The sequence below is a fragment of the Tinamus guttatus genome, unplaced genomic scaffold (assembly GCF_059628265.1).
Source record: "Tinamus guttatus ecotype Peru unplaced genomic scaffold, ASM5962826v1 Tinamus_guttatus_pri_ptg000710l, whole genome shotgun sequence".
NCBI lineage: Eukaryota > Metazoa > Chordata > Aves > Tinamiformes > Tinamidae > Tinamus > Tinamus guttatus.
In genome coordinates, this window is record NW_028289244.1 from 4,795,424 (window position 1) to 4,815,100 (window position 19,677).

Here is a 19,677-nt window from a genome sequence, read left to right on the forward strand (position 1 = left end):
TCCACGTCCCCCTCTCCAGCAGCCCTGCACCCACCATGGCTGGAGGGCGAGTGGTGGCTCTCCCGGGGGGGTTCCCAGCTCCGGTACCATCTTCCCCCATCCCCTGCGGCCCCGGTAGAGCCCCCGCTTTGGGAAGCACCTTCGGCCGCTAGCCCCCGAGTTAATGATTAGAGCTGGCCATAAAAGTGTCGCTGATGGAAAGTTCAGGCTGGGGAGCGGGGAGGGCCGGCCATAAACATTTATGGCCCCAATGAATCCCTCGCTCTAACCTTGACACTATTTGCCGAGCAGGAGGCCCTGGGAGGTCATGGCGCTGCCCCCCATGGGGAGGCACGTGGGGGTCTGCCCTGCGTGATGTTGCGGGCAAGAAGAGGAGATGCCTTGGTCTGAGCGAGGGATTTGGCCCAGACACGGCGAGGAAACGTTTCCTGAATGCTGGATCGGTGCTGGAAGGTCTGAGCTGCTTTAGCAAGCAGAGCACAGAGCTGGTCCACGTGCCGCCCACGGCTTTGCAGCGCGTCTGCTCCTGCCTCCGCGTGAGTCTGCACTCGTTTCCTACCCACACGGGGTCCTGGCTGCATTCTCTGAATTCCCCTTGTAATCCCGGGATGCTCTCTGCAGGGCTCTCTTGGCAGCTGTGATGGATGGGAGAGGTGCTGCAGAGCGAGGGCAAGGGCAGGGACTGCAGCTGGGGCCACGGATACAGCAGAGAGTAAGGTTGAAAGGAGGAAAAACAAGGGGAAAAGGTGACGGGGGCACTTATGCCCCAGTGTATGTGTGGCCGTGCATGGAGTGATGAAGCTTGAGGGCAGCAGAGCTGGGCAGGATGGTCTGCTCCCAGGGACTGGCTCCAGGATTTGAACACAGCCCCTGGAATGGGCCCTGGGGCTTGGCTTTGGCCTCCTTGCATCCCCCTCTCATGCCAGTTCAGCATTCAGGGTTTCTCCTGGATTTCAGCAAGGCTCTTCTGCGCAGCCAGTGCTGCCAAGGGGGCAATGGTGCTCGGCCAGGATCCCTGGGGTGCCCGGGCACACAGAGGTGCCGCTCGGCCCCTCACCTCTGCCGGAGCTCCGGCTCCCAAGCAGGACCGGGAAAAGCGGAGCCCGCGGGCACGGTCTTCTGGTGACATCTCGTGGGCCTGTCACACCATTGCAAGGTGACCAGGAGGAGCCCGGGGTGCCCCTGCACCCCAGGGAGCAGACAGGGTCCATGAGGGGCTGCCCTCAAATTCAGGTCGAAGGGAGCGACAAGGCCCTGGCAGGAGGCCCGGCAGTGACGGAGAACCACCCGTTTCCATGCTCAGAAGTTTGTAGCTATTTATTGCACTTGAACACCAAGAGGAAAACAGACACTCGCCCTAACCCTCCCCTAGCCCTCCCCGTCCCCTCCCCAAAACGCAGAGCGGAGCAGTGATCATTCTGTTCACAGCCACAGGATCCAAAAACAAAGGAAAAAAAGGAAAAGAAATCACCCCCCCAACACGACCTCCCCAAGCCCCTGATGAGTCCAACACGGTCATACTGCTCAACAGTTCGAGTGCACGTACAAAAGAGAGAAAAAGGCTTCAGCTGCAACCATACGAGGTGCAGACACGAGGAGAGGGGCAGCTGCCCCCTCCCCGCCGTCCGAGTTCTGTTACGTGACAAAGCTTGATAGAGTCTTAATATATTTTTTTTTGCAATCATCTTAAATAAATATTTCCATAGAGATTTCCTGTATGTATATATACTTTTATATATATTATATATAAGAGAGATCTCCTCTTTCGTTTTTTCTTAAACCACTGTTAACATATTTTCCCTGCTTGTCCAAAAAAATGTTACAAAAGCCCTAAAATTGTGCAACAGTTCGAAAAAAAAGGATTAACAACCCTAAGACAGAAGGAGCTTCTCAGTATGCTCCCCCTCCACCACCCTCTCTCCCACTCCCTGGCATCACATTCCGTATGGGATGCAGCCTCGCACCGAGGAAGGACCTGCAGGCAAGGAGGGACTCCAAGGACGGGCAGAGGAGCTACAGGGTGGCCCTTGGGGGCCGGACAGCCCCAGGGCTACCAGGGTCTCCTCTGAGGTGCCCACAAGCTGGTCAAGTCTGGGTTTGTCTTGTCTGGTACTCATGAGCTGGCACCTGCTCAGGGATCATGTGGGAATAGGTGATGGTAAGAGGTCTATCCCCCTATCATCAGTACTTACCTCTAAGGATGAAGAACAGGGTCTGGTTACCAAATCAAGCCCATTTTCTAATGGTGGTTGCAACAAGAGTGCTGGGAGTGCCACGAGACATGTCCTATGGCAAGAAAAAGGGTCAACCAGGTCCTTGAATGATCAAAGATGATGCTCAGGGGATATTTTGCTGAACACAGCGTGCTCTGTCAGACACATGCCAGGATGCACTTTCAAATGCAGCAAGAAGGTTTGCTGGTCCTCTCCTACAACGCTGCCATGGTCTGCAAAGTGGGCCATAAGCTTAATGTCATGGGTGATAGGGGACACCTGGGAGAGCCAAGCTGCCCTGAGGCTCTGCTGAGCCTGGTGGGCTGCCCATGGGCACCTCTGCCATCGGCTCCCAACACTGCATCTCCACAGGGTGGAAATTTGCTGAAAGTGAGGGGAGAGGAAGCAAGTTTGGGCCAAGTGAGACTGATGTCTGGGAGATAGGACATTTCTCAAGGGAGAAGGGCTGAGGTTAGGAGCAGAGCCTTTGCTCCCTCCAGATGAAGGTGGAAAAGAACAGGGTGGGCTGTTCTTCCAGAGGGCAAGACCTGAGAAATGACTATGTTACAGGCTGGAGCATGGCCCTGCCAGTAGGAAAGAGGAAATGGGGAACTCTCAACCCATATCTGGAGCTGGGAACCTGAGATCACTGTAGCAAATGCTAAGACTCAATTCTTTGTTGTGGGTTGCAAGGAATGGAAGCAAAAAATAATCTGGAGGACTTTGAGTGTTTTTTGATTTAGTAGGAGTCAGGCTATGTCTCTACTAGGAAATTAAAAGTGCCATGGAAGGGTCTCTGGCCTCGAGGCCAATGGGGACAGGAGGTCTCTCCCTCTCAAGAAGGTGGCCTCGTCCATATTGCTTATTGGAAACATCCCCTGGACCTTGTCATGCCCAGAGCCTTGCTGAGATGATTGGAGCGGTGCCCGCAGACACAGCCCACCTTAGATGCAGGGATGCAACCACAGTGTCCCTTGCTCCGTCAGTCAAAGGAGGACTATGGCAGCTGGCCTTCCTTAGCTCTCCTGTATGTTTAAAAGAAACCAGGGAATATAGAGGAAGACAGAGACAGAAGCTGTTCACCATGGCTGCTGAAAGAAAGGATGGTGGTTTATTCAGTGCTTGTGCAGAGATGATCAGGGGATACAGAAACCTCCTCTGGAGAACCAGAGGGAGGTAGGGAGGGAAACCAGGCAGAACAGACCCCTAAAGTGCAGGTGCTTAACGCTGCCAGTGTGGGCAGATGGTGGGAAGCTGTGTCTTCCTTGGTCAGGCTTCACCTTGACTGGAAGACTAAAAGGAGTTGAAACCTCAGACTCTGCTTCCCTTTGAACTATATCTGGAACATTTGGGCATTGCAAGGACATCCAGCTGCCTCCAGAGGAATCAGAGATGATCTCAGGAAAGCCTCAGGACAGAGAAATCACCTCCACGTAGACAGGTCAAAGATATTCTAGAAACTTGGAAGATGTTCCCTTCGCAGTGATTGCTCTCGGTGAAAGGAGACTAGATCTAAACCAGCATTTCATTCATCATACCTGCCACCTCCCTTCCCAGGCCAGCCTCTCTCCAGACGTAGTCGTTGAAGCAGTTTCACCCTCACAGCCCACCTGAGCACACAGGTATCAGCAGCTCTATAAAGAGGCTGAAGCCAGATCTGCTCTACAGCAAAACTCAGAGCCAAGCCACGAGCGCGAAGAAACGGTCCTGACCACAGTGGTACGGCCACCTCCTTCCTCATCTGTCTCCCCCGATCATCCCAAATACTTCCAACACGCAGACAGCCTGAGCATCAAGAAGTAGAAGAGACACTCATGAGGGCCGGCTTCAAGGAAAACTTGGGAGAGGAGGAGAGCGAGCTATAGAAGAACTAAACCCATCCTTTAAAAATGATAAAACTCCACCACTGTGTGACTACAGGAAGAAAAAGATTCATAAAAAAACACCCAAACTCTATCTTAAAAGCTAATCCTCTCCTTGCATGGTTGTCCCTGCTTAGAGAGCTTTGGGGCTAACCCTTGCAAGCCAATGTAGCTGCACTGTCCAAGAGCACAGGTCTACTGAGGTCATGGGGACACACTCTTGTGCCCCTAGAGAACCTGTGGAACTCCCCCCAAAAGGCATCTGCTACACACATCCCCAGCAACAACTGCCCCCCTGCCCTGCACAGTAAGAGACAGGCTCAACAACTCTTCAAGACTGTTAATGCCCTGACAGTTTGGATTTCTTTCCCTCAATCCATCGGGAAAATATTTTTGCAGTCTGCAAGAATGTGGCTGTTTCGTGAGGCAGCCATCCCTGCCTAGACAGAGCAAAGCATTCAAAATTACAGAAAAGGCAAAATACACAGCAGAATTTACATGGAGAAAACATTTCCTTTTTTTTTTTTCTTCATCTTTTATGTCCAAAACAAGCTTTTTTTGTTCATTTCTTTGTTTTTCAACACACGCACCATCTAGAAAGTTAATTGCCATGCAGACGAAGAGAGTGCAGTTAGAGAGTCCCCCAGTGGCAGCAGTGCACTGCAGTAATCCCACATCAACGAGCAAAGAAGTTCCAGTTGGAAAAAAGAGAACAAGAAACAGAAGGATTGCCAGAAAAATAACCACCCTTACGCCTCTCAGACCTCTACCTGAAGGCAAAGAGGTGATGCCAAAATTCCCTGTTCCAACCTCATCTTCTATCCTGAAAACCACATGCCAGCGACTCCTGAAGAGCCTCTGACTGGCTTTGCTGTTCAGGAAAATCCAGGAAAATCCTGGAAAGGGCCCCTGGGGACTTGGCTGTGCCACCTTTGCCCATCCAGGGCAACTGGAAAGAGTCTCAGTGGCCTCTCCACCACCATGGGCACCCGCAGAGCATGGGGTGGGAGACCCAGCTCAGGGCAGTCTCCACCACCCGTTCCCTGGGATGCAGCCGTCGGGTCCCGTTAGGAACGGCACTTCATTACAACCCTACTGCAAAGGCAAATGAAACAAAAAACAGCAACATCCCCCCCAAAAAATCCACCCCCCATCCCAAACAGTTGAATGTTTCTAGTTATTACATAAAGATCCATGTCAGCAAATACTCAAAATCAAGTTACGAAATACACAGTAGATTGTTTTCTTTTTCCTATAAAAAGGCATGCGCTCAAAGTAGAAGAGATAGCTAAAGGCTTGTTTGTTTCTTCAAAGCATGATCAGATTCTGCAGAGTTTTATTACTAAAGCTTGCATTCCTCGTCTTTGCTGGAAGGTGTCGCGTGGGCAATGATGCTTTGTATCTTGAGCGGGTGGCCAGCTTGGCTGCCTTAGCACCAGCATTTCCAGCACTACGGCGAGGGCTGCGGTGTGTGGGAGAAGGTCCAGGTGCTGCATGCGAGGGGCAGAGGCTGGTGTTCAGCAGGGGTAAGAGCTGGGTGCCAAGTCAGCTGGGGGTAGAGGACGCCGGGGAGAGAGGGTGCATGGAGTGATATATGTGGAGGACAGCGGGCTACCACGTCAGGCCCATCCTCGTGGTGATGCTTGGCCACCACTCAAAGAGCTGAGCTCTCTGTTCCTGTGGCCATCAGTTCCTTCATGGGGCAGATGCAGCGCTCGGAAGAGGTTTCATACTCTTCCTCTCTTCTCCCAGCTTCTCCAGTCCCTGCTCCCGAGGGATAAGGGAGGAAGGAAGGAGAACATCCCTGCTCACACAGCATGCTGCCTGTCAGTAGGACAGCTCCCCAGGGCTAGGGCACAAACACGGTCACCCTTCCTGGGAAGGAGTCAGCCTACATTCCTGGGAAAAGAAAATAAAAGGTAGGCCTTTACTCACCCATCCAAACAAATCTCTCCTTACCCAGCGGTGCCTGGAAGCTGAATTTTGCGATAATTTAAGATGAGATTTCTCAGTTGAGGCCACCAGGAAGTGACAACTCAGGCTGGGGAGAGTCCAAGGTGGGAGCAGGTGGGAGCCATGGCATCAAGGTGGGACCGTGGTAGCAGAGAGATGAAAATCCTCTGGTGCCGAGAGAGGGTCACCCAAGCCTCAGCCAGCATGCAGTGGCTCAAAACTGCTTTTATGGGCTCCTCTTCCTTGGGGCCTTTGAGACTTTCAGCAGAGGTGAGGATGGAGATAGAGTGCAAGTCCTGTCCCATTTCACGGGACATGCTGGGTTATGAGGATGTGCAGGAGCCAAGGAATGCCATGCAGTGGTGAGTGAAAGCCTTTACCCCAGGCATGATTCTTCTCACTGGCCAAATAAGAGTGCTGATTTTATACATATAATTTTTCTTCTCTTCTTTCATGCAGAGAAAGGGGGCCTAGTGCAAAGACCCCGGTGGGGCTGGCTGCAAAAGGTGGGATGGAGATTTCAGTTCAATGTGTGTCATGTCAGTGGGGCCATTGCGTGTTCATGGTGATAAGCAAGAGGAATTCCAGCAGGAAACAAGCAGCAGAGCCAACAGCCAAAGTCCCATGGGTGAAGAGTTGGAGGGGGTCTCCCCTTGGTAGTGAGTCAGTGACAAACCCAACACAGGCCGACCCGCACTTCAGCTGGAAAACACAAATTGGGCAGAGGGTTTTTTCACTTTTGCTGTCTGTTTGATGGGCTCTTCCCGCTCCCTCTGGCCATCCCTCCCACTGGCAATCACCACTGCCCCACCACGAGAGATCATAGAATCACAGAATGCTCAGGGTTGGAAGGGACCTCTAGAGATCATCTAGTCCAACCCCCTGCACACGCAGGGTCACCTAGAGCACGTGGCACAGGACTGCGTCCAAGCGGGTTTGAAGATCTCCAGAGAAGGAGACTCCACAACCTCTCTGGGCAGCCAGATGGGGGGGATCATTTCACCCCCTCTGAACCCTTGCAGCCCCCATCATCTCCTCGCTCACCCCATGACCCCGGCCCCACCGAGCCCCCAGCGCTGGTTTCTCACAGGGCTTACTGCGGTAGGACGGAGGGCGCCCCGGATCTGTGGAAGTGGACGATCTGCCATTTGCCATCCCGGCGGTGCCAGATGCGGGTCTCCTCCGACTGGGCGGTGCGGGGGATCCCTCCCGCGTCGACGTACTGCGTGATGCGGATGTAGGCGATGCAGGCCGACTCGTCTCCCATCAGGTGGATGTGGGGGTTCAGGATCGTTGTGTGCACGGGCTTGCTGTTCCGGGACCACACTGGAAAGGGGACAAGCGTAGAGTGGCCTTAGGCAAGGGAAGGAGTTTTGTTTTCCCCGTGCTAGTCACAGGGAAAACAGTTAACCAGATAGTTCCTCTACAACCCATCCCAGCCCTAGCTGAACTAACAGCCTTGATCCACCTTCTCCTGGGATCTTTCAAATCAGCCAGAGATTCAGAGACGCTCCCCAAATCACCCTTACCCTCTTCTATTCAGCAAGCTGATGGATGCCAAATGACAGAACAGGCTATGGGAGGTGAAAATGGTCACTTGGGAGGGGAAGAAGGTGCTTACGGTTTTCAAAGTAGAATCGATGAAAATCCAAGCCTTCCACTAGGTTTCCCAGAGCCTCAGGCTCAAAAGCAGTCATTCCAGGGTCACACATCTTCCTAGGGAGGCCATGAAGGAAGGGAAGGGGAAAGAAAAAGGAGAGGTTACCTCACAGGTCCCATCATGAGAGCTTGCATAAATAAGGTTCTGCAAAACCCAAACTGCTTATGCTCAAGAGAATTTTCCATTAGTTTGGGATTGAGGCATTTCGATGCAGAAGTGGCTGTGCTTGCTAAACCAAGCTGAAGGATTTGGGACAGGGAACTTAGCGCTTTGAGATGTTGTGGGAGAAGGTCCATGCTGCTTTGTTAGCCCCTCTCTGCATTTCACAAAGACAGGTTTCTCCAGAAAGCAATTAAGAGCAGAAGTCTGATGCTATAAAAGCTCTCAGAGGACCTCTGTCCTGGCGCTCTACGGGAAGCCTATACAGCTACATCCTTTCAGCTGGGTACCTCAAATGAGACAGGGTGAATTCAAATCAGTTGCCATGTCCAATTAAACTTTCCTAAGATACTGGTATCATCTTTGCAAGAGATAAAAAAAACAGCAGGAAAAAAAATGAACTCTCTCTGTACTGAAATATCCCCACTGTTGCTCTCTAAGGCAGGAATCTAGACCTGAATTCACTCAGAATTTAGCTAATCAAACAGGCCTTGGGTACAGGAGCGTACACCGAGCAGCAGCAGCTCCCCACATTGAAAACAGCAATCTTTCCAAGCACCTAAGGTAATCTGGATATAATGAGTACCATAGATGTAATGTTTCTTTCTCCATCATAAATCACATCTACAATTATTCATCTTTTGCAAAAGAGAAAATGGCCTTATCCATGGTTATAAGACCACAGTTAGCATGAAAGAAGCCTCAGCTTTGGAAGCAGATGTCCCTTGACTCTCTTGGATCTACTCTGTCCCCCAACTCCATGTCCCCATTCTGCACTTGACAGCAGTAAACCTAACAGGCTGCAGTTTTACAGGGAGAGCACGATTCCCTCGAGCTCAGTCTCCTGGAGCAGGTGCTATCAACCAGCAGGCTCCCACCCCGGCTCAAAATTGCATCACACTCACGTGTAGGACTCAAAGTCACCATTGCTTATTGCTTCAATCAGCTGCTCTGTTACTTTAATGATTTCTTGCTTCCGCACTGTTGGTTTAAGGGAGAAAACAAACCAAAATATTAATACTGCAATCTCTCAGACACATTTTTTCTGCCTAAAAAGAGACCATTGGGAACCATCAGGTTAACAAGAGGAATTGCAAAATATGCAGAAAAGGACTTAAAGATGTGGAAATGGGCTCCAGGTGAAAAGACCCCAGAGACCTCCACAATCAGGGGATTTTTTGTTTGTTTGTTTGTTTTAAATCCTTTATTTTTCTCACTTCCTGAACAGTGAGAGGGTTAATCACCAAGTGCTGAGCTGCCCTTGGCACAAAGAGATGGCATGTCTTGGTCTCAGCTCAATACTGGGCTATAAACTCTCAGCAGGGACACATCAGGGCAGGCTTGGGCCAGAGGATGCTTTCATTTACATCTAAGAGAATGGTCTCAGCTAGGGAGAAAATGTGATTGAACTGGCTAATGACCCAGGAAGCCAAACTCCCACAAGCTTTTCCCCAAGAAAAAACAAGGGGAGAGCCAGCAAAGGACACACCATCATGTGGTGGTTCCCTGGGCTTCCCACTCCGTTCCCAGAGCTGGGCATGGGCCATGCGGTGTGAGTGGGTCTGTCTCCCTTGGGTGACAAGGAGAGTTCTCAGAGACAACTCTGTGCTTATTAATGAGGCTCTGTTTCAAATGCAAATAACTGGTATGCCTTTTTTTTTTTTATCATGGGTAATAAAATGGGAGGGGAAAAGAGTGCTCATGCATGACCGTCTTTTATAAAAGAGGATATGGAGCTCCAGCCCTTTTCTGAGCACCTTCTGCCTCTGGGCCCTCACTCATGGCATGCATGCGCTGGGAGAACAAATGTTCAATTAACTCTGATGTCAGGCCAAAGTCCATCTTGCTTTGTGCCGAGTTCACTTCATTGACAGACTTTACAAATTAGCACCAATAAATTATTGTCTGGGTTATTCTTAGAAAGCTGGCTCTGTCTGTGGGAAGGAGAGTTGGAAAGAGTAAGGGATTTCCCAGGGAGGCTGGTCCCAAAGGGCCATTTACTTTGTCTCCAGCAAGTGACATTCCCACTTGCTGCCTTTCTGAAGCAAAAGGGGGCAGGAGGATGGCATAGCATCCCTCAAAGATCCATACAAACATTTGACTGATCCCAATATCACCCTATGTGATACGATGAGGGTCACCACAAACTTTCCAAGTGGGCCAGATGCTGGCTAGTGCCACTTGTATGACAGGGGAGTGTGAACAGCCTCCCCCGAGCCAGACATTTTCTTGCCTGCTTTCAGGAACTCTTCCATTTTTGTGAGTGCTTCCCTCCTCTCCAGCAGTGCTAGAGCACAACTGTTGATGGCAGCATATGGGCAGGGGAACCACCTGCATCGGCCTCAGTCCATACTGGCATTTCATTCACGATGAATGAAAGCAGCTTCTGAATACTCCAGAGGGATCATCTGCTGTAGGTTTTGGCTTTGGACTAACCCCCCAAGCCTGCCCCTCTGAAATAACCTTCCTCCCTCCCTGGGCAACCTTCTTGGTACCTTTGGTGTCTTCATCTTCAATGGTGGTGTTAGTGCTCTCCGACGATTCCTGAGCAAAGAACAGAAAGAAAATGGGAAGGTGAGACCAGTCTTCACCTTGCACAAGCAGGAGCTCATGTGTTCGACAGCCCCCCGAGTCTGACCCCACAACGCTTGACTGTGCAAATGGACAGATACCAAGGAAAACGCCAGCAGGTTCAACCTGTCCTCAACCACAGCTCTCATGTAGCGATGGCAGAGCCCTCCCTGACTTCCACACCTCGTAGCCAAGGGCACAAGAGCTGGGCTGTGGAGGGTCTCGTAGGAACAGTGGTGCCTTTCCTACCAACGCCCGCGGGGACAGACACAGGGCAGGTCCAAGGGGCCTTTTGGCAGGTTCCTATGAGCGTAGCCAGAGGGGCAGGGAGAGGGGCTGTGCGGGGGTGGAAGACACCACGTTGACCGTACAATAAAGAGAAATGTACAGATTAACAGCGAGGAGGAACTGGGATGAGAAAGAGGAAGTGAGGGGACTGTGCAGGAGTGAGAGAGACCACACTGACCGTAGAGTAGGGAGAGAAATGTACAGTAAAACAGAGTGCTTCCAAGAGCCACATGGACCACCGAAGGCTGAGACACAGCTCTTCCAATAACAGCTGAGCACTACACAGATTTTGGGGAGGGGGTCCTGACCCCCGTCTCTCTCCAGGAGCCCCATCAAGGCGACTCTGCTAGCGGAGCTAGAGCAATGGGCCTGCTAGCTCTTCCCAGCAGAGCCTTGCTTATGTATTACCCAGAATACCCCGATGTAGGTTGGCAAGGTGTCCCATGACCATACAGTCCCCGCAGAGGCATGGAAGGTGTTTCTCCAAGGCTCCTTGGACCGATGCAGCCTGCAGACCTGAGTCAGGAGAACTGGGAGAAACGGCATGAGAACCCATCAGCAAGAACCAGGGCTGGCTTCCCACCAGCTGGCGGCCAGCAAGTGCCTGCACCAACCCTTTAATGGGGATTGTGGGTGATACGACTTTGAGGATGTCCCTCCAACCCCAGTGTCCCTTTGTCCCTACCCCGAGGTAACTTCCAAAAATGGGGGAAGGCTGGAAGATGTTGAGAGGCCCAGCAATATCAGCATTGAGGAAGACGATGGACACTCACCATTAACTGAACGCTGGAACTGGACTTTCTTTTCTGGAAAAACAAGGAAAAGAGATGGAACAGGAAGAGACACAGAGTGAGAAAGGCAAAGAGCAGCACGTGAGAGGGAGCAGCTCCTGAGCCAGCCTTCATGGTCCTCGTGTAGGGGCAAACACAAGGTGCAGCGGGCCAATCTGAGGCTCTTGTAGGAACGTGCCACTGGCTGCAGTGCTGCTGGTGCCATCCAAGGCCCTTCCCATGTTTCTCCTAGCACCTTTCTCTCCTGACCTGCCACAATCTCTGCTACTGCTCATCCCGGGGCCTTGGCCAGTTCAAAATGGAGTCTCCTAGAGGTAGATGACCACTTTGGTGACTTTGCAACTATGCCACCAAGGTCACAGGAACACAATTTAGGTCTCAGGAGTGGGATGCTAAAATGCCAAGCCAATTCTTACCACCTCAGGCAACAGTTAACCCCAAGGTTTTGGGCTTAGATTTGTCTCCAGCACTAAGCCAGCTGGTTTGAAGCTAGCATGGCTATTGCTGCTGTACCTGAAATGCAGGCACACCATGCAGGCCACTGCCTTGAGTGCAATCCTAGTCCTTTATATCAGGACAAGACTCCTCAAAAGAGGAGACCTTACACGTGCATGTGTCTATCCCCGTCCCTGACTAATATCACCAGGCTTTAAGGGCGTTTGGTTAGATGGGCCCATAGCCAAGATTCTGCTTGCAAGCCCAAACTTCTTTGGACCATCCTTCCTTCCTGTGTTCTGCTCTCCACCTCCACCTGCTATCTGCTCGAGAGCCGAAGGACCGTGCACATCAGCCTCATGCCCTTTTTCCACTTCCAGCTCCCAGGGCAGGAGTCCCAGGAGGCAACAGGCAGCACCAGTGTGCAGCAGTTGGAAGCTGCAGTGCCAAATACGTTTTAGCAGCACGTTTAATAAGGCAGCAGCTCTGGGGGGAACACCTCCTGGAAACGCCCATGCAGCAACTCATTAGGGCATTCAGATGGGCTGCAGGATAAAAACTGCCAATGTTCAGTCCCACTCATTCCTGCTTTCACAGCCTAAGTGGCTCCCACCAGCATCCTCACTGAGTTTCATCCTCCGTTAGTGGAGCTCTCCCTTCCCTTGCTGGGTCCTACATTGAACCTCACCCCTCCTTCTCCAAAACATAGCAGATGTCCTAAAGGGCACATCAAGCTGCGGTATTTCAGAAGGAACCTCATAGGAGATAGAGCAGCCAGAGAGACACTGTCTGAGGAACCAAGCTGCAGGAAGGGCTCACAGCTTCTGCTAACCAAGGACACAACATGGGGCAGTAAACTGCAGAAATTTTGGACGCAACAGAATGCAACACAAAGCAGTGACCGCGTTAAGTTTGGACATACAGTAACAGGATGCAACATGGGGCAGTGAGCTCATTAATTTAAGACGGGACAGGATGTGACATGGGGCAGTGATTTCATTAGTTTACAATGTGACAAGATGTGACACTACACAGGGCAGTGAAGGTATCATAGCTGCTGGGACTCAGACCTCCTAGAGGAAGTCTTACCCACCCAGCACTGATTTTATGGGGAAGTTTTGGTCTTCTGAATGCTTTTAGTAGGGGAGGAAGCTCCTTAGAAGGGTGAATTTTGAGTCCTCTCAGCCTGGACTAGCAGAGTCCTGATGTTGGAGGGCTGTTCTGGCAGACTGGAGGGACAGCACCTGCTACCTGCTGTCCACCTATGTGGCTTGGGGCAGGAGCTCCAGAGGCAGCTGCCTGTGACCTGCCTGCTCCCAGGGCAAAGCCAGTCCAGCAGGTTTCTACAAACGGGGACAACTCTTCTGACAAGCACATTCCATGGCCTGGCTGGCAGCACAGCTCACTGAAAAGGCAGGACCTTCCCAACTTCCCACCCTCTGCAGTGGGGTACAAGGGACATGCACTCAGTTGACCACCCTTGGGTGGCAGGGGGCTTCCAGGCTCCTGCCTTGCTTTTCTAGAAAGATAAGGAATGAATCCAACTTCACTTCTGCCAGCTGCCCATGTTGGGTCATAAAAGCTTCCTCCAGAAAAATGAGCTTCCCTGTCACACTTCTTGTGCCCCCGTGAGGTAGTTACATTGCAAATCCCTCCATGCTGAGCAGAACGAGGAGATGTAAGGAAAACTAATGCTGAAGGTGGTCAAAGCAAGCTACCTGTTGGGAATGAGCCTTCCTCCGCCTTCGTTGCGTTCCTCTTCCTGGGCATTCCTTGGCATTACTCAAATCAACTATTTTGCTACCTGCAGCACATGTCCAGGATAACACTTACCCTCAAGCTCTACTGCCAAGGCCAAGAGAGAGCATCGTTAGCATGTTGGGCTGTTAAATGGTCTTCTAACACCATTCCCATCCCTGCCATGCTAGGAATGAAATTTAAGCCTGCCTCCTGCTGCTGGAAGATTAAATTCAGGACCATACCTGATGAAGCCTGTGTCCTTTCACAGCTTAATAAAGCAGCTCTTGATTGCTCTTATCCACACTCCAACAACTCACAGTCAGTCTGCTCCACCTGGCCAATTCTCAGGTTTGGAGCCACTGAGTGTGGAAGGAGTGGGAGAGAAACAATTCATCAGCAGACTTCTGGCTCCACTGAACACTGGACCAAGGAGGGGAGACGTCAGCTGAGAGCTTTGCTTTTCCAGAACCTGGCGGCCCTCACAACCCAATCCTGGGTCCCTACAAAAGGCCTCAGAAAGAAGGGAGGCCTCGCTGTAAGCAGGCTGCCAAAGCTCATGACTCGCATCCCTAAGGTGGAAATATGTAATCACACAACTTCTCAGCAGCTGAGCATGTACTGGTATTCATGAGGCCTAGAGAACATGTAAGGAGAGAGAAAGACCTTTACATGAGCAATTCCCTTGCCAATCGTATCTCTATTGAGAGAGCAGGCTGTTGGGCAGGCAGATTTTAGCTGTTGCCAGGAGCCCACCTTGTCCATGAGCAGAGCTGTGGCCCACAAGCAGAGAGGTGGGCAAATCTGCAGCACTTTGTGCAGCCCAAGATCAAGGCCCTTCAAGCACCACATCACTGATGGTGCTTTGCCACACAGGTATATCCTTTCTGGCTCTAAACTCAGTGCTGGGGCTGGGAGCAGTGGTGGGAGAGTTCAATGCACCCAGGGATGGGGCGCTTGGAGGGCAGTGGACAGGCTTGGAGCTCTGCAGGAAGAGCCCTATTCCAGCTTGGAAGAGGGCCACGAGGAAGGAGCTGATGGCTCCCCACTCTTCCAGCTGGGCATCCCGTGGGATGCAGGACTCCTGCAAGGGTGAGACACAGTGACCCTGCTCCCTGAACGGCTCTGCCAGCCTGAACCCACAGCCTCCGAGCTCAGGTGCAAAGCTGCCCCCCTCTCTCCATTCAGCCTCTCTCCTCCTCCCCGTTCTGCCAGGGGCAGCATGGGGCACAGACATTTTTTGGTCAATTAAAGAAAATTCTCCCCACATGCCCCTCTCGCTCCCTGGCTGAAGCAGCAGCTCTATCCTTGCACTCCTCGCGCTGCAAAACCACCTCTATGCTCCCTCTTCCCATCGGGGCCGGGCACGCCGGGGCCCGGGACGCGCTCCGGAGCCGGCCAACAACTTCCCTTCCAAGCGCGGCCGTCGCGGCCATGCGGGACCCCGGCCGTCCCCGCTGCGGCCGGAGGGCGCGGAGCGGGCGGCAGGGAGGGCACTTACCTTCACGCCGTCATTCTTCTTGTTGCCGCCGCTTTTGCCTCCTGGAGAGAGAAGGAAGGAGGTGAGCAGAGCCAGGCAGGGCACCAGCACCAGCAGCACGAGGATGAGCAGCATGATGCCGGCCGGCGGGACGCCCCGGGACGAGGCAACGGGCTCTTCCTCTCGCCAGCCCTCGCCGCCGCAGCTCCCCGTGCTCAGGGGCCACCTTGCTGGCACCGGCCCATCCGCCACGTCCCGTTTCAGTGTCACACCGAGCTGGGATCGCGGGAGGAGGCCGGGGGCTCCAGCCGGCGCGTGGGGCTCCCCGGCAGGACCCCAGCCCCAGGCAGGCGCCGGCGGCCGATGAGCGCGGCGCTGAGGAATGGCCTCCCCGCCTGCCCGCCCTCTAATTTTAGCCCCATGCTGCGGGATCATGTGCTGCCGGCCCGCCGGCCCGACAGCTGCAGCGCACATTTTGACCATGACGGAAAGCAGGCGCCGGCCCCGGCGCCCACCTACCGCGGCCGGCTTCGCCCCGGCTCCCTGGAGCCTCCCGTGTCCCCAGGGACCAGCCTGGCCACCCACCCGCCCAGGGCTGGAGCCGCGTGTCCCCGGGGATGGAGCCACGTGTCCCCAGGGATGGCGTGGGCCTGGCCGCGGTTGGGAAAAGCGACCGCTGAATTTCCTGCCCTTTGATGCTTCGTGCCTGATGCGCCTCCCCTCCCAGGGGCTGGTATCGGATTCCCCCCCAGCTGTTGGAGTCCTCCAGCCCCGCCGCGAGCTGCCCACAGGTGCTAAATGTGTCAGCCCAAGGCCCCGGTGACAAATGCGGATCCCGGAGCCCAGCCTCGGAGCTCCCCGTGACACCTCGCTGGGTTCGGAAGCCCCACGCACCTCTCCTATGAGCCACAGCTCCTGGGATGCTGTGGTAGAGCCACCCAAAATGCCCCTTCTGCTTCTGCCTGGCCCACCCTGGACCCCTGCCATGAGCTGCCTGTCCATGAAGCCTGGCCCAAAACCGAGGTGCCTCCCTGGGGCACACAGTGCATGGAGCAGGCCTGGAGCACCAAGGGCTGGGGCAGGTTGGAGGAGGGAATTAGCATCACACTCGGCTGGCTCCTTTTGCAGGGAAAATAGCCAGGAATGGATGAGCCCAGCTGCCAGGCTCGCTCCCAAGAGCCCAATAACCCCAGAGGGGGAAGCTCCCATTGGGGCTGGTGCAGGGCCTGTCCCACGGCACACGCTGCCGGCCAGGCTGCCCCCGGGTGCTACCCTGGGGACTACGGGGTCCCATGTGCTACCCTGGGGACTGGGGAATGCTCTTGGTAGGACCCAGCCTGCCCACACTCCGATACGAGCGGGATGGGCAGGCGCACACAAGCCCTGATGTCCCAAACCTCATGGGACACCTCCCTTTTCTTGGGCACCCCAAGGCAGCCACCAGCCTTGGCCCAGGTCTCTGCAGGCTGCTCCACAGACCCCCAGGACCAGAGGGAGGCAACGGCGCTGGCCGAGCTCCAGGGAATACCGGGTCTCCCAGAGCCTCTCGGCACAGCCCAAGGGCAAAGCAGCCCCCTGAGCGCTCGGGAGATGGCACCTACCGGAGAAGTTGCGCGTCGCCAGCATTGTGGTGAGGATTGCGCCCTGAAACACACAGAAAGCAGGAAGAAAAAGGGAGCGCTGGGCCCTGGCACACTGTACATTCCCACCCCATCCCCAGCGGGAGGAAGGCCCCACTCATCACCTGCCTTCCCGAGGTTTTGCTGGGAGGACAGGCCCGCGGGACAGTAGTCCCCTCCTGCCATCAAAAGCAGCCTCGGTACCCGACTCCTTAACCCCGATGCCAGGGCGTTGGGTTGCATCCTCTGAACCTGCTTTCCCTCTGAGATTAAAGGGATATTAAATATCCCAGGGCAGATTTCGGTTTCGTTCTGCCATGGAGGGACAGGGATACCACGGAGCAGGGAGGGCAGCTGGGTAGAAGGGGAGTCGCTGGGAGCAGAGTTGAATTTAATTGTAATTAAAGTTGTGCTGCTAACAACGGTGGGGTGAGGATTTGTCATGGCAGCAAGGAACAACATTGCAAGATAATGTTTATAAAAACATTTCCCCTCTTCCAACTGACTCCACTAACTAGTTTCTTAGTGTATAATGAGATTACTTCAGACTAATTAGTCACGGTAATGGATTACTATTTTGAAGTACATGCCTGAACTAATTTGATTACTTGTCTAGCTGAAAGGTAATAACAGTTTATAGCCGGTTTCCTTTCTTGATAATCTTGTTAGCAGCCCGTGGCTCTACTGCTCAGTGCCACAGTGCACTCAGGCCCGAAACGCCGGTGGGTCCAACTCGGGCGCAGGTCGGAGCCCTCCCCGCAGCCGGGAGAAGCCGTGGGAAGCGGTGGATGTTGCTGGCTCCGGGGGAAGCATTCCCTTCCCAAACCAGCCCGGAGCCAGCTCCCAGCAGGCTGCCACCAACAAGGGCCGAGCAGCTGTGGGAATGAGCTCTTAGAGGGGATTTTAGGGTGCGTGGACACTGCCCGAGCACAACAGCATCGGGAAGGGGCGGTCTGTGGGGCTGCTGTGCTGGGTCAGCCTTGCCTCCGCTTTTTGCCTACCTACCTACACTTTGCTTGCTCCCTGGATGAAACATGGCTCATTTGGCCCCTGCATCTGGCAAAGGGTCTTGCTGTGCTGCTCAGGTCTGTGTCTCTTTAACAGCGTCCCAAGGAGAAACATCCTCTCCCTGGTTGGCAACAGTCTTGCTATGGAATTCAGTGCTTGGCCTCAGGGTAGCCTTTCCCCAGGCAATGGAGCCCCCAATGCAGCCACTGGCACCCATTGATCCCTCTTCCCTCCTTTGGAGCAGACCCCCAGTGCACATCACCCCCAAAGCCTGACCCACAGACCCTAGAGAGACCCGCTGCCCTTTTCCTCTCAGGCAACAAATTCCAAACCATCTTGCCACGTGTTCTCCAGCCAACTTGGAAAGGAGAGTGTAAGAGTTACCTTCAGCTTCCTCCGGGCATTGAATTTCTTCAGACAGTCCACAGTCTCCTGCCTGTGCATGCATGACGCCACGGTCGCACGGTGCTGAGGAGAGACAGACACTCAGCTTGGAGAGGGAGCAAGAGGAGAGCAGCATCGAGGGAGGCCGAGCGCATCCCCCTCTCACACACACGGACACGTGTGCCGTCTCCCGCGGTGCTGGCCGCGGCTGCGTGCAGCAACGGCAGCAGATAAAACTTTAATAGGCAGCAGGAGCTCGAGTCAGAAGGCTCTGGCTTGGCTGCGTGGGAGTTTGCAGGGAGAACTCGCTGTGCCCCGGGTTTGCATCCAAGCTGCCTGGCTGTATGGTGGGGAGCCTTGGGGTCTGCCCGCAGTATTCCTGTCCTTGGGAGCTGATCCCAGCTCCGAGGGGTGAGCAGCAGGGCTGCAAGCCCCGTGGGCTGCTGCAGCCTGTGCTGCATGCCCTGCTCCCGGCTGTGCGCGTGAAATACTCGTGCTGGGACTGGTGGGGCTGCCCTCGTGTCCCTCCCGTTGGCCATCGTGTCCAGCCTTTCTCGCGAGCCCCTGGCCAGCTCACCGATATCCAGGGGTGCTTCAGAGCTTCTGCTGCTGTGATGCGCTTCGATGGGTTTATAGTTAACATCTTGTTGATGAGATCTTTTGCTTCAGGAGTGACCGTGTCCCACTCCGGGGAAGGGAACTGCCAAGGCAACAAGAACAAGGTGAGAAACGGGGACAAGCAGTGGAAGCAGAAGCCCACCTCAGACCCCCCAAATGCAGCAGGGCTGCTTCTCCTGCAAGTCTTCGCTTCTGCCCACAGGACAGGGTTGGGTGGAGGGATTTGCTGGGAAGAGCTGCCAGCTGGAAAAGGAGAGCAGAGGAAGGGGGAAGCACAGAAGGGCAGGGATAACACCTATATGTGCTGTACTGCGTGCCTGGACAGCACCTGCGGGCAAGGGCAGATGGACGGCCCTCTGCGAGCCGAGCAGGGGGAAGAAACAGCTCACGTCTGTCCGAGCAGACTGCAACGAGGGGACAGCAGGACAGGGGGGACAGCGCAGGAGGAGAGGAAGGCAAACGCACTCACATCATAGGCGCCAGCCTTGATCTGCTGGTAGAGGCGATGCTGGTCTTCATCCCAAAAGGGGGGATACCCGACCAGCAGGATGTAGAGGATGACTCCTGCCCAAGAGAGGAAGAGCAGATATGGGTTGGGTGCTGGTGACTGGCGGAGAGTTTATATTGCTGCAGGACCCAAATGGGGGGCAGTTCCAGGTCCAGAAGAGAAAGGGAGAGTTTTAAGGAAGACAATTTGTTCCCTAACTAACAAGGCAAAGCCAGGCCATCTCCATGCTCCCATGCTGGGCAGCTGAACCAGGCACCCACATGCACGAGCCCTGCATGTCCCCTGCATTGTGGGCAGCGGGAAGCTCCCCACGGATACAGTGCCCTGGCTCCACATTCCAGGGCTTTGCATTTGGAGGAAGGAGGCTGGTCCATCAGAGACAGGCACCACT

General features: G+C 54.0%; 1 protein-coding gene across 4 annotated transcripts in view; it reads right to left on the reverse strand.

Moving 5' to 3' along the window:
• Nucleotides 1–5,848: 5,848 nt before the first annotated feature.
• CAMK2A (calcium/calmodulin dependent protein kinase II alpha) overlaps nt 5,849–19,677 on the reverse strand; it is a 28,248-nt gene continuing 14,419 nt past the window's right edge. Inside the window, exons 9-19 of one of the 4 annotated variants that reach the window (XM_088536770.1) lie at nt 19,248–19,342; nt 18,738–18,860; nt 18,161–18,244; nt 16,751–16,793; nt 15,171–15,211; nt 11,480–11,512; nt 10,343–10,391; nt 8,753–8,828; nt 7,650–7,744; nt 7,117–7,354; nt 5,849–6,730 (exon numbers count right to left, since the gene is read on the reverse strand). In XM_088536770.1, coding sequence (XP_088392896.1) covers nt 7,122–7,354; nt 7,650–7,744; nt 8,753–8,828; nt 10,343–10,391; nt 11,480–11,512; nt 15,171–15,211; nt 16,751–16,793; nt 18,161–18,244; nt 18,738–18,860; nt 19,248–19,342 — 872 coding nt within the window. In that variant the 3' untranslated portion in view covers nt 5,849–6,730; nt 7,117–7,121. The remainder of the gene's footprint in view (nt 6,731–7,116; nt 7,355–7,649; nt 7,745–8,752; nt 8,829–10,342; nt 10,392–11,479; nt 11,513–15,170; nt 15,212–16,750; nt 16,794–18,160; nt 18,245–18,737; nt 18,861–19,247; nt 19,343–19,677) is intronic. The other 3 variants (XM_010227403.2, XM_010227404.2, XM_088536771.1) reach the window with 3 other exon arrangements.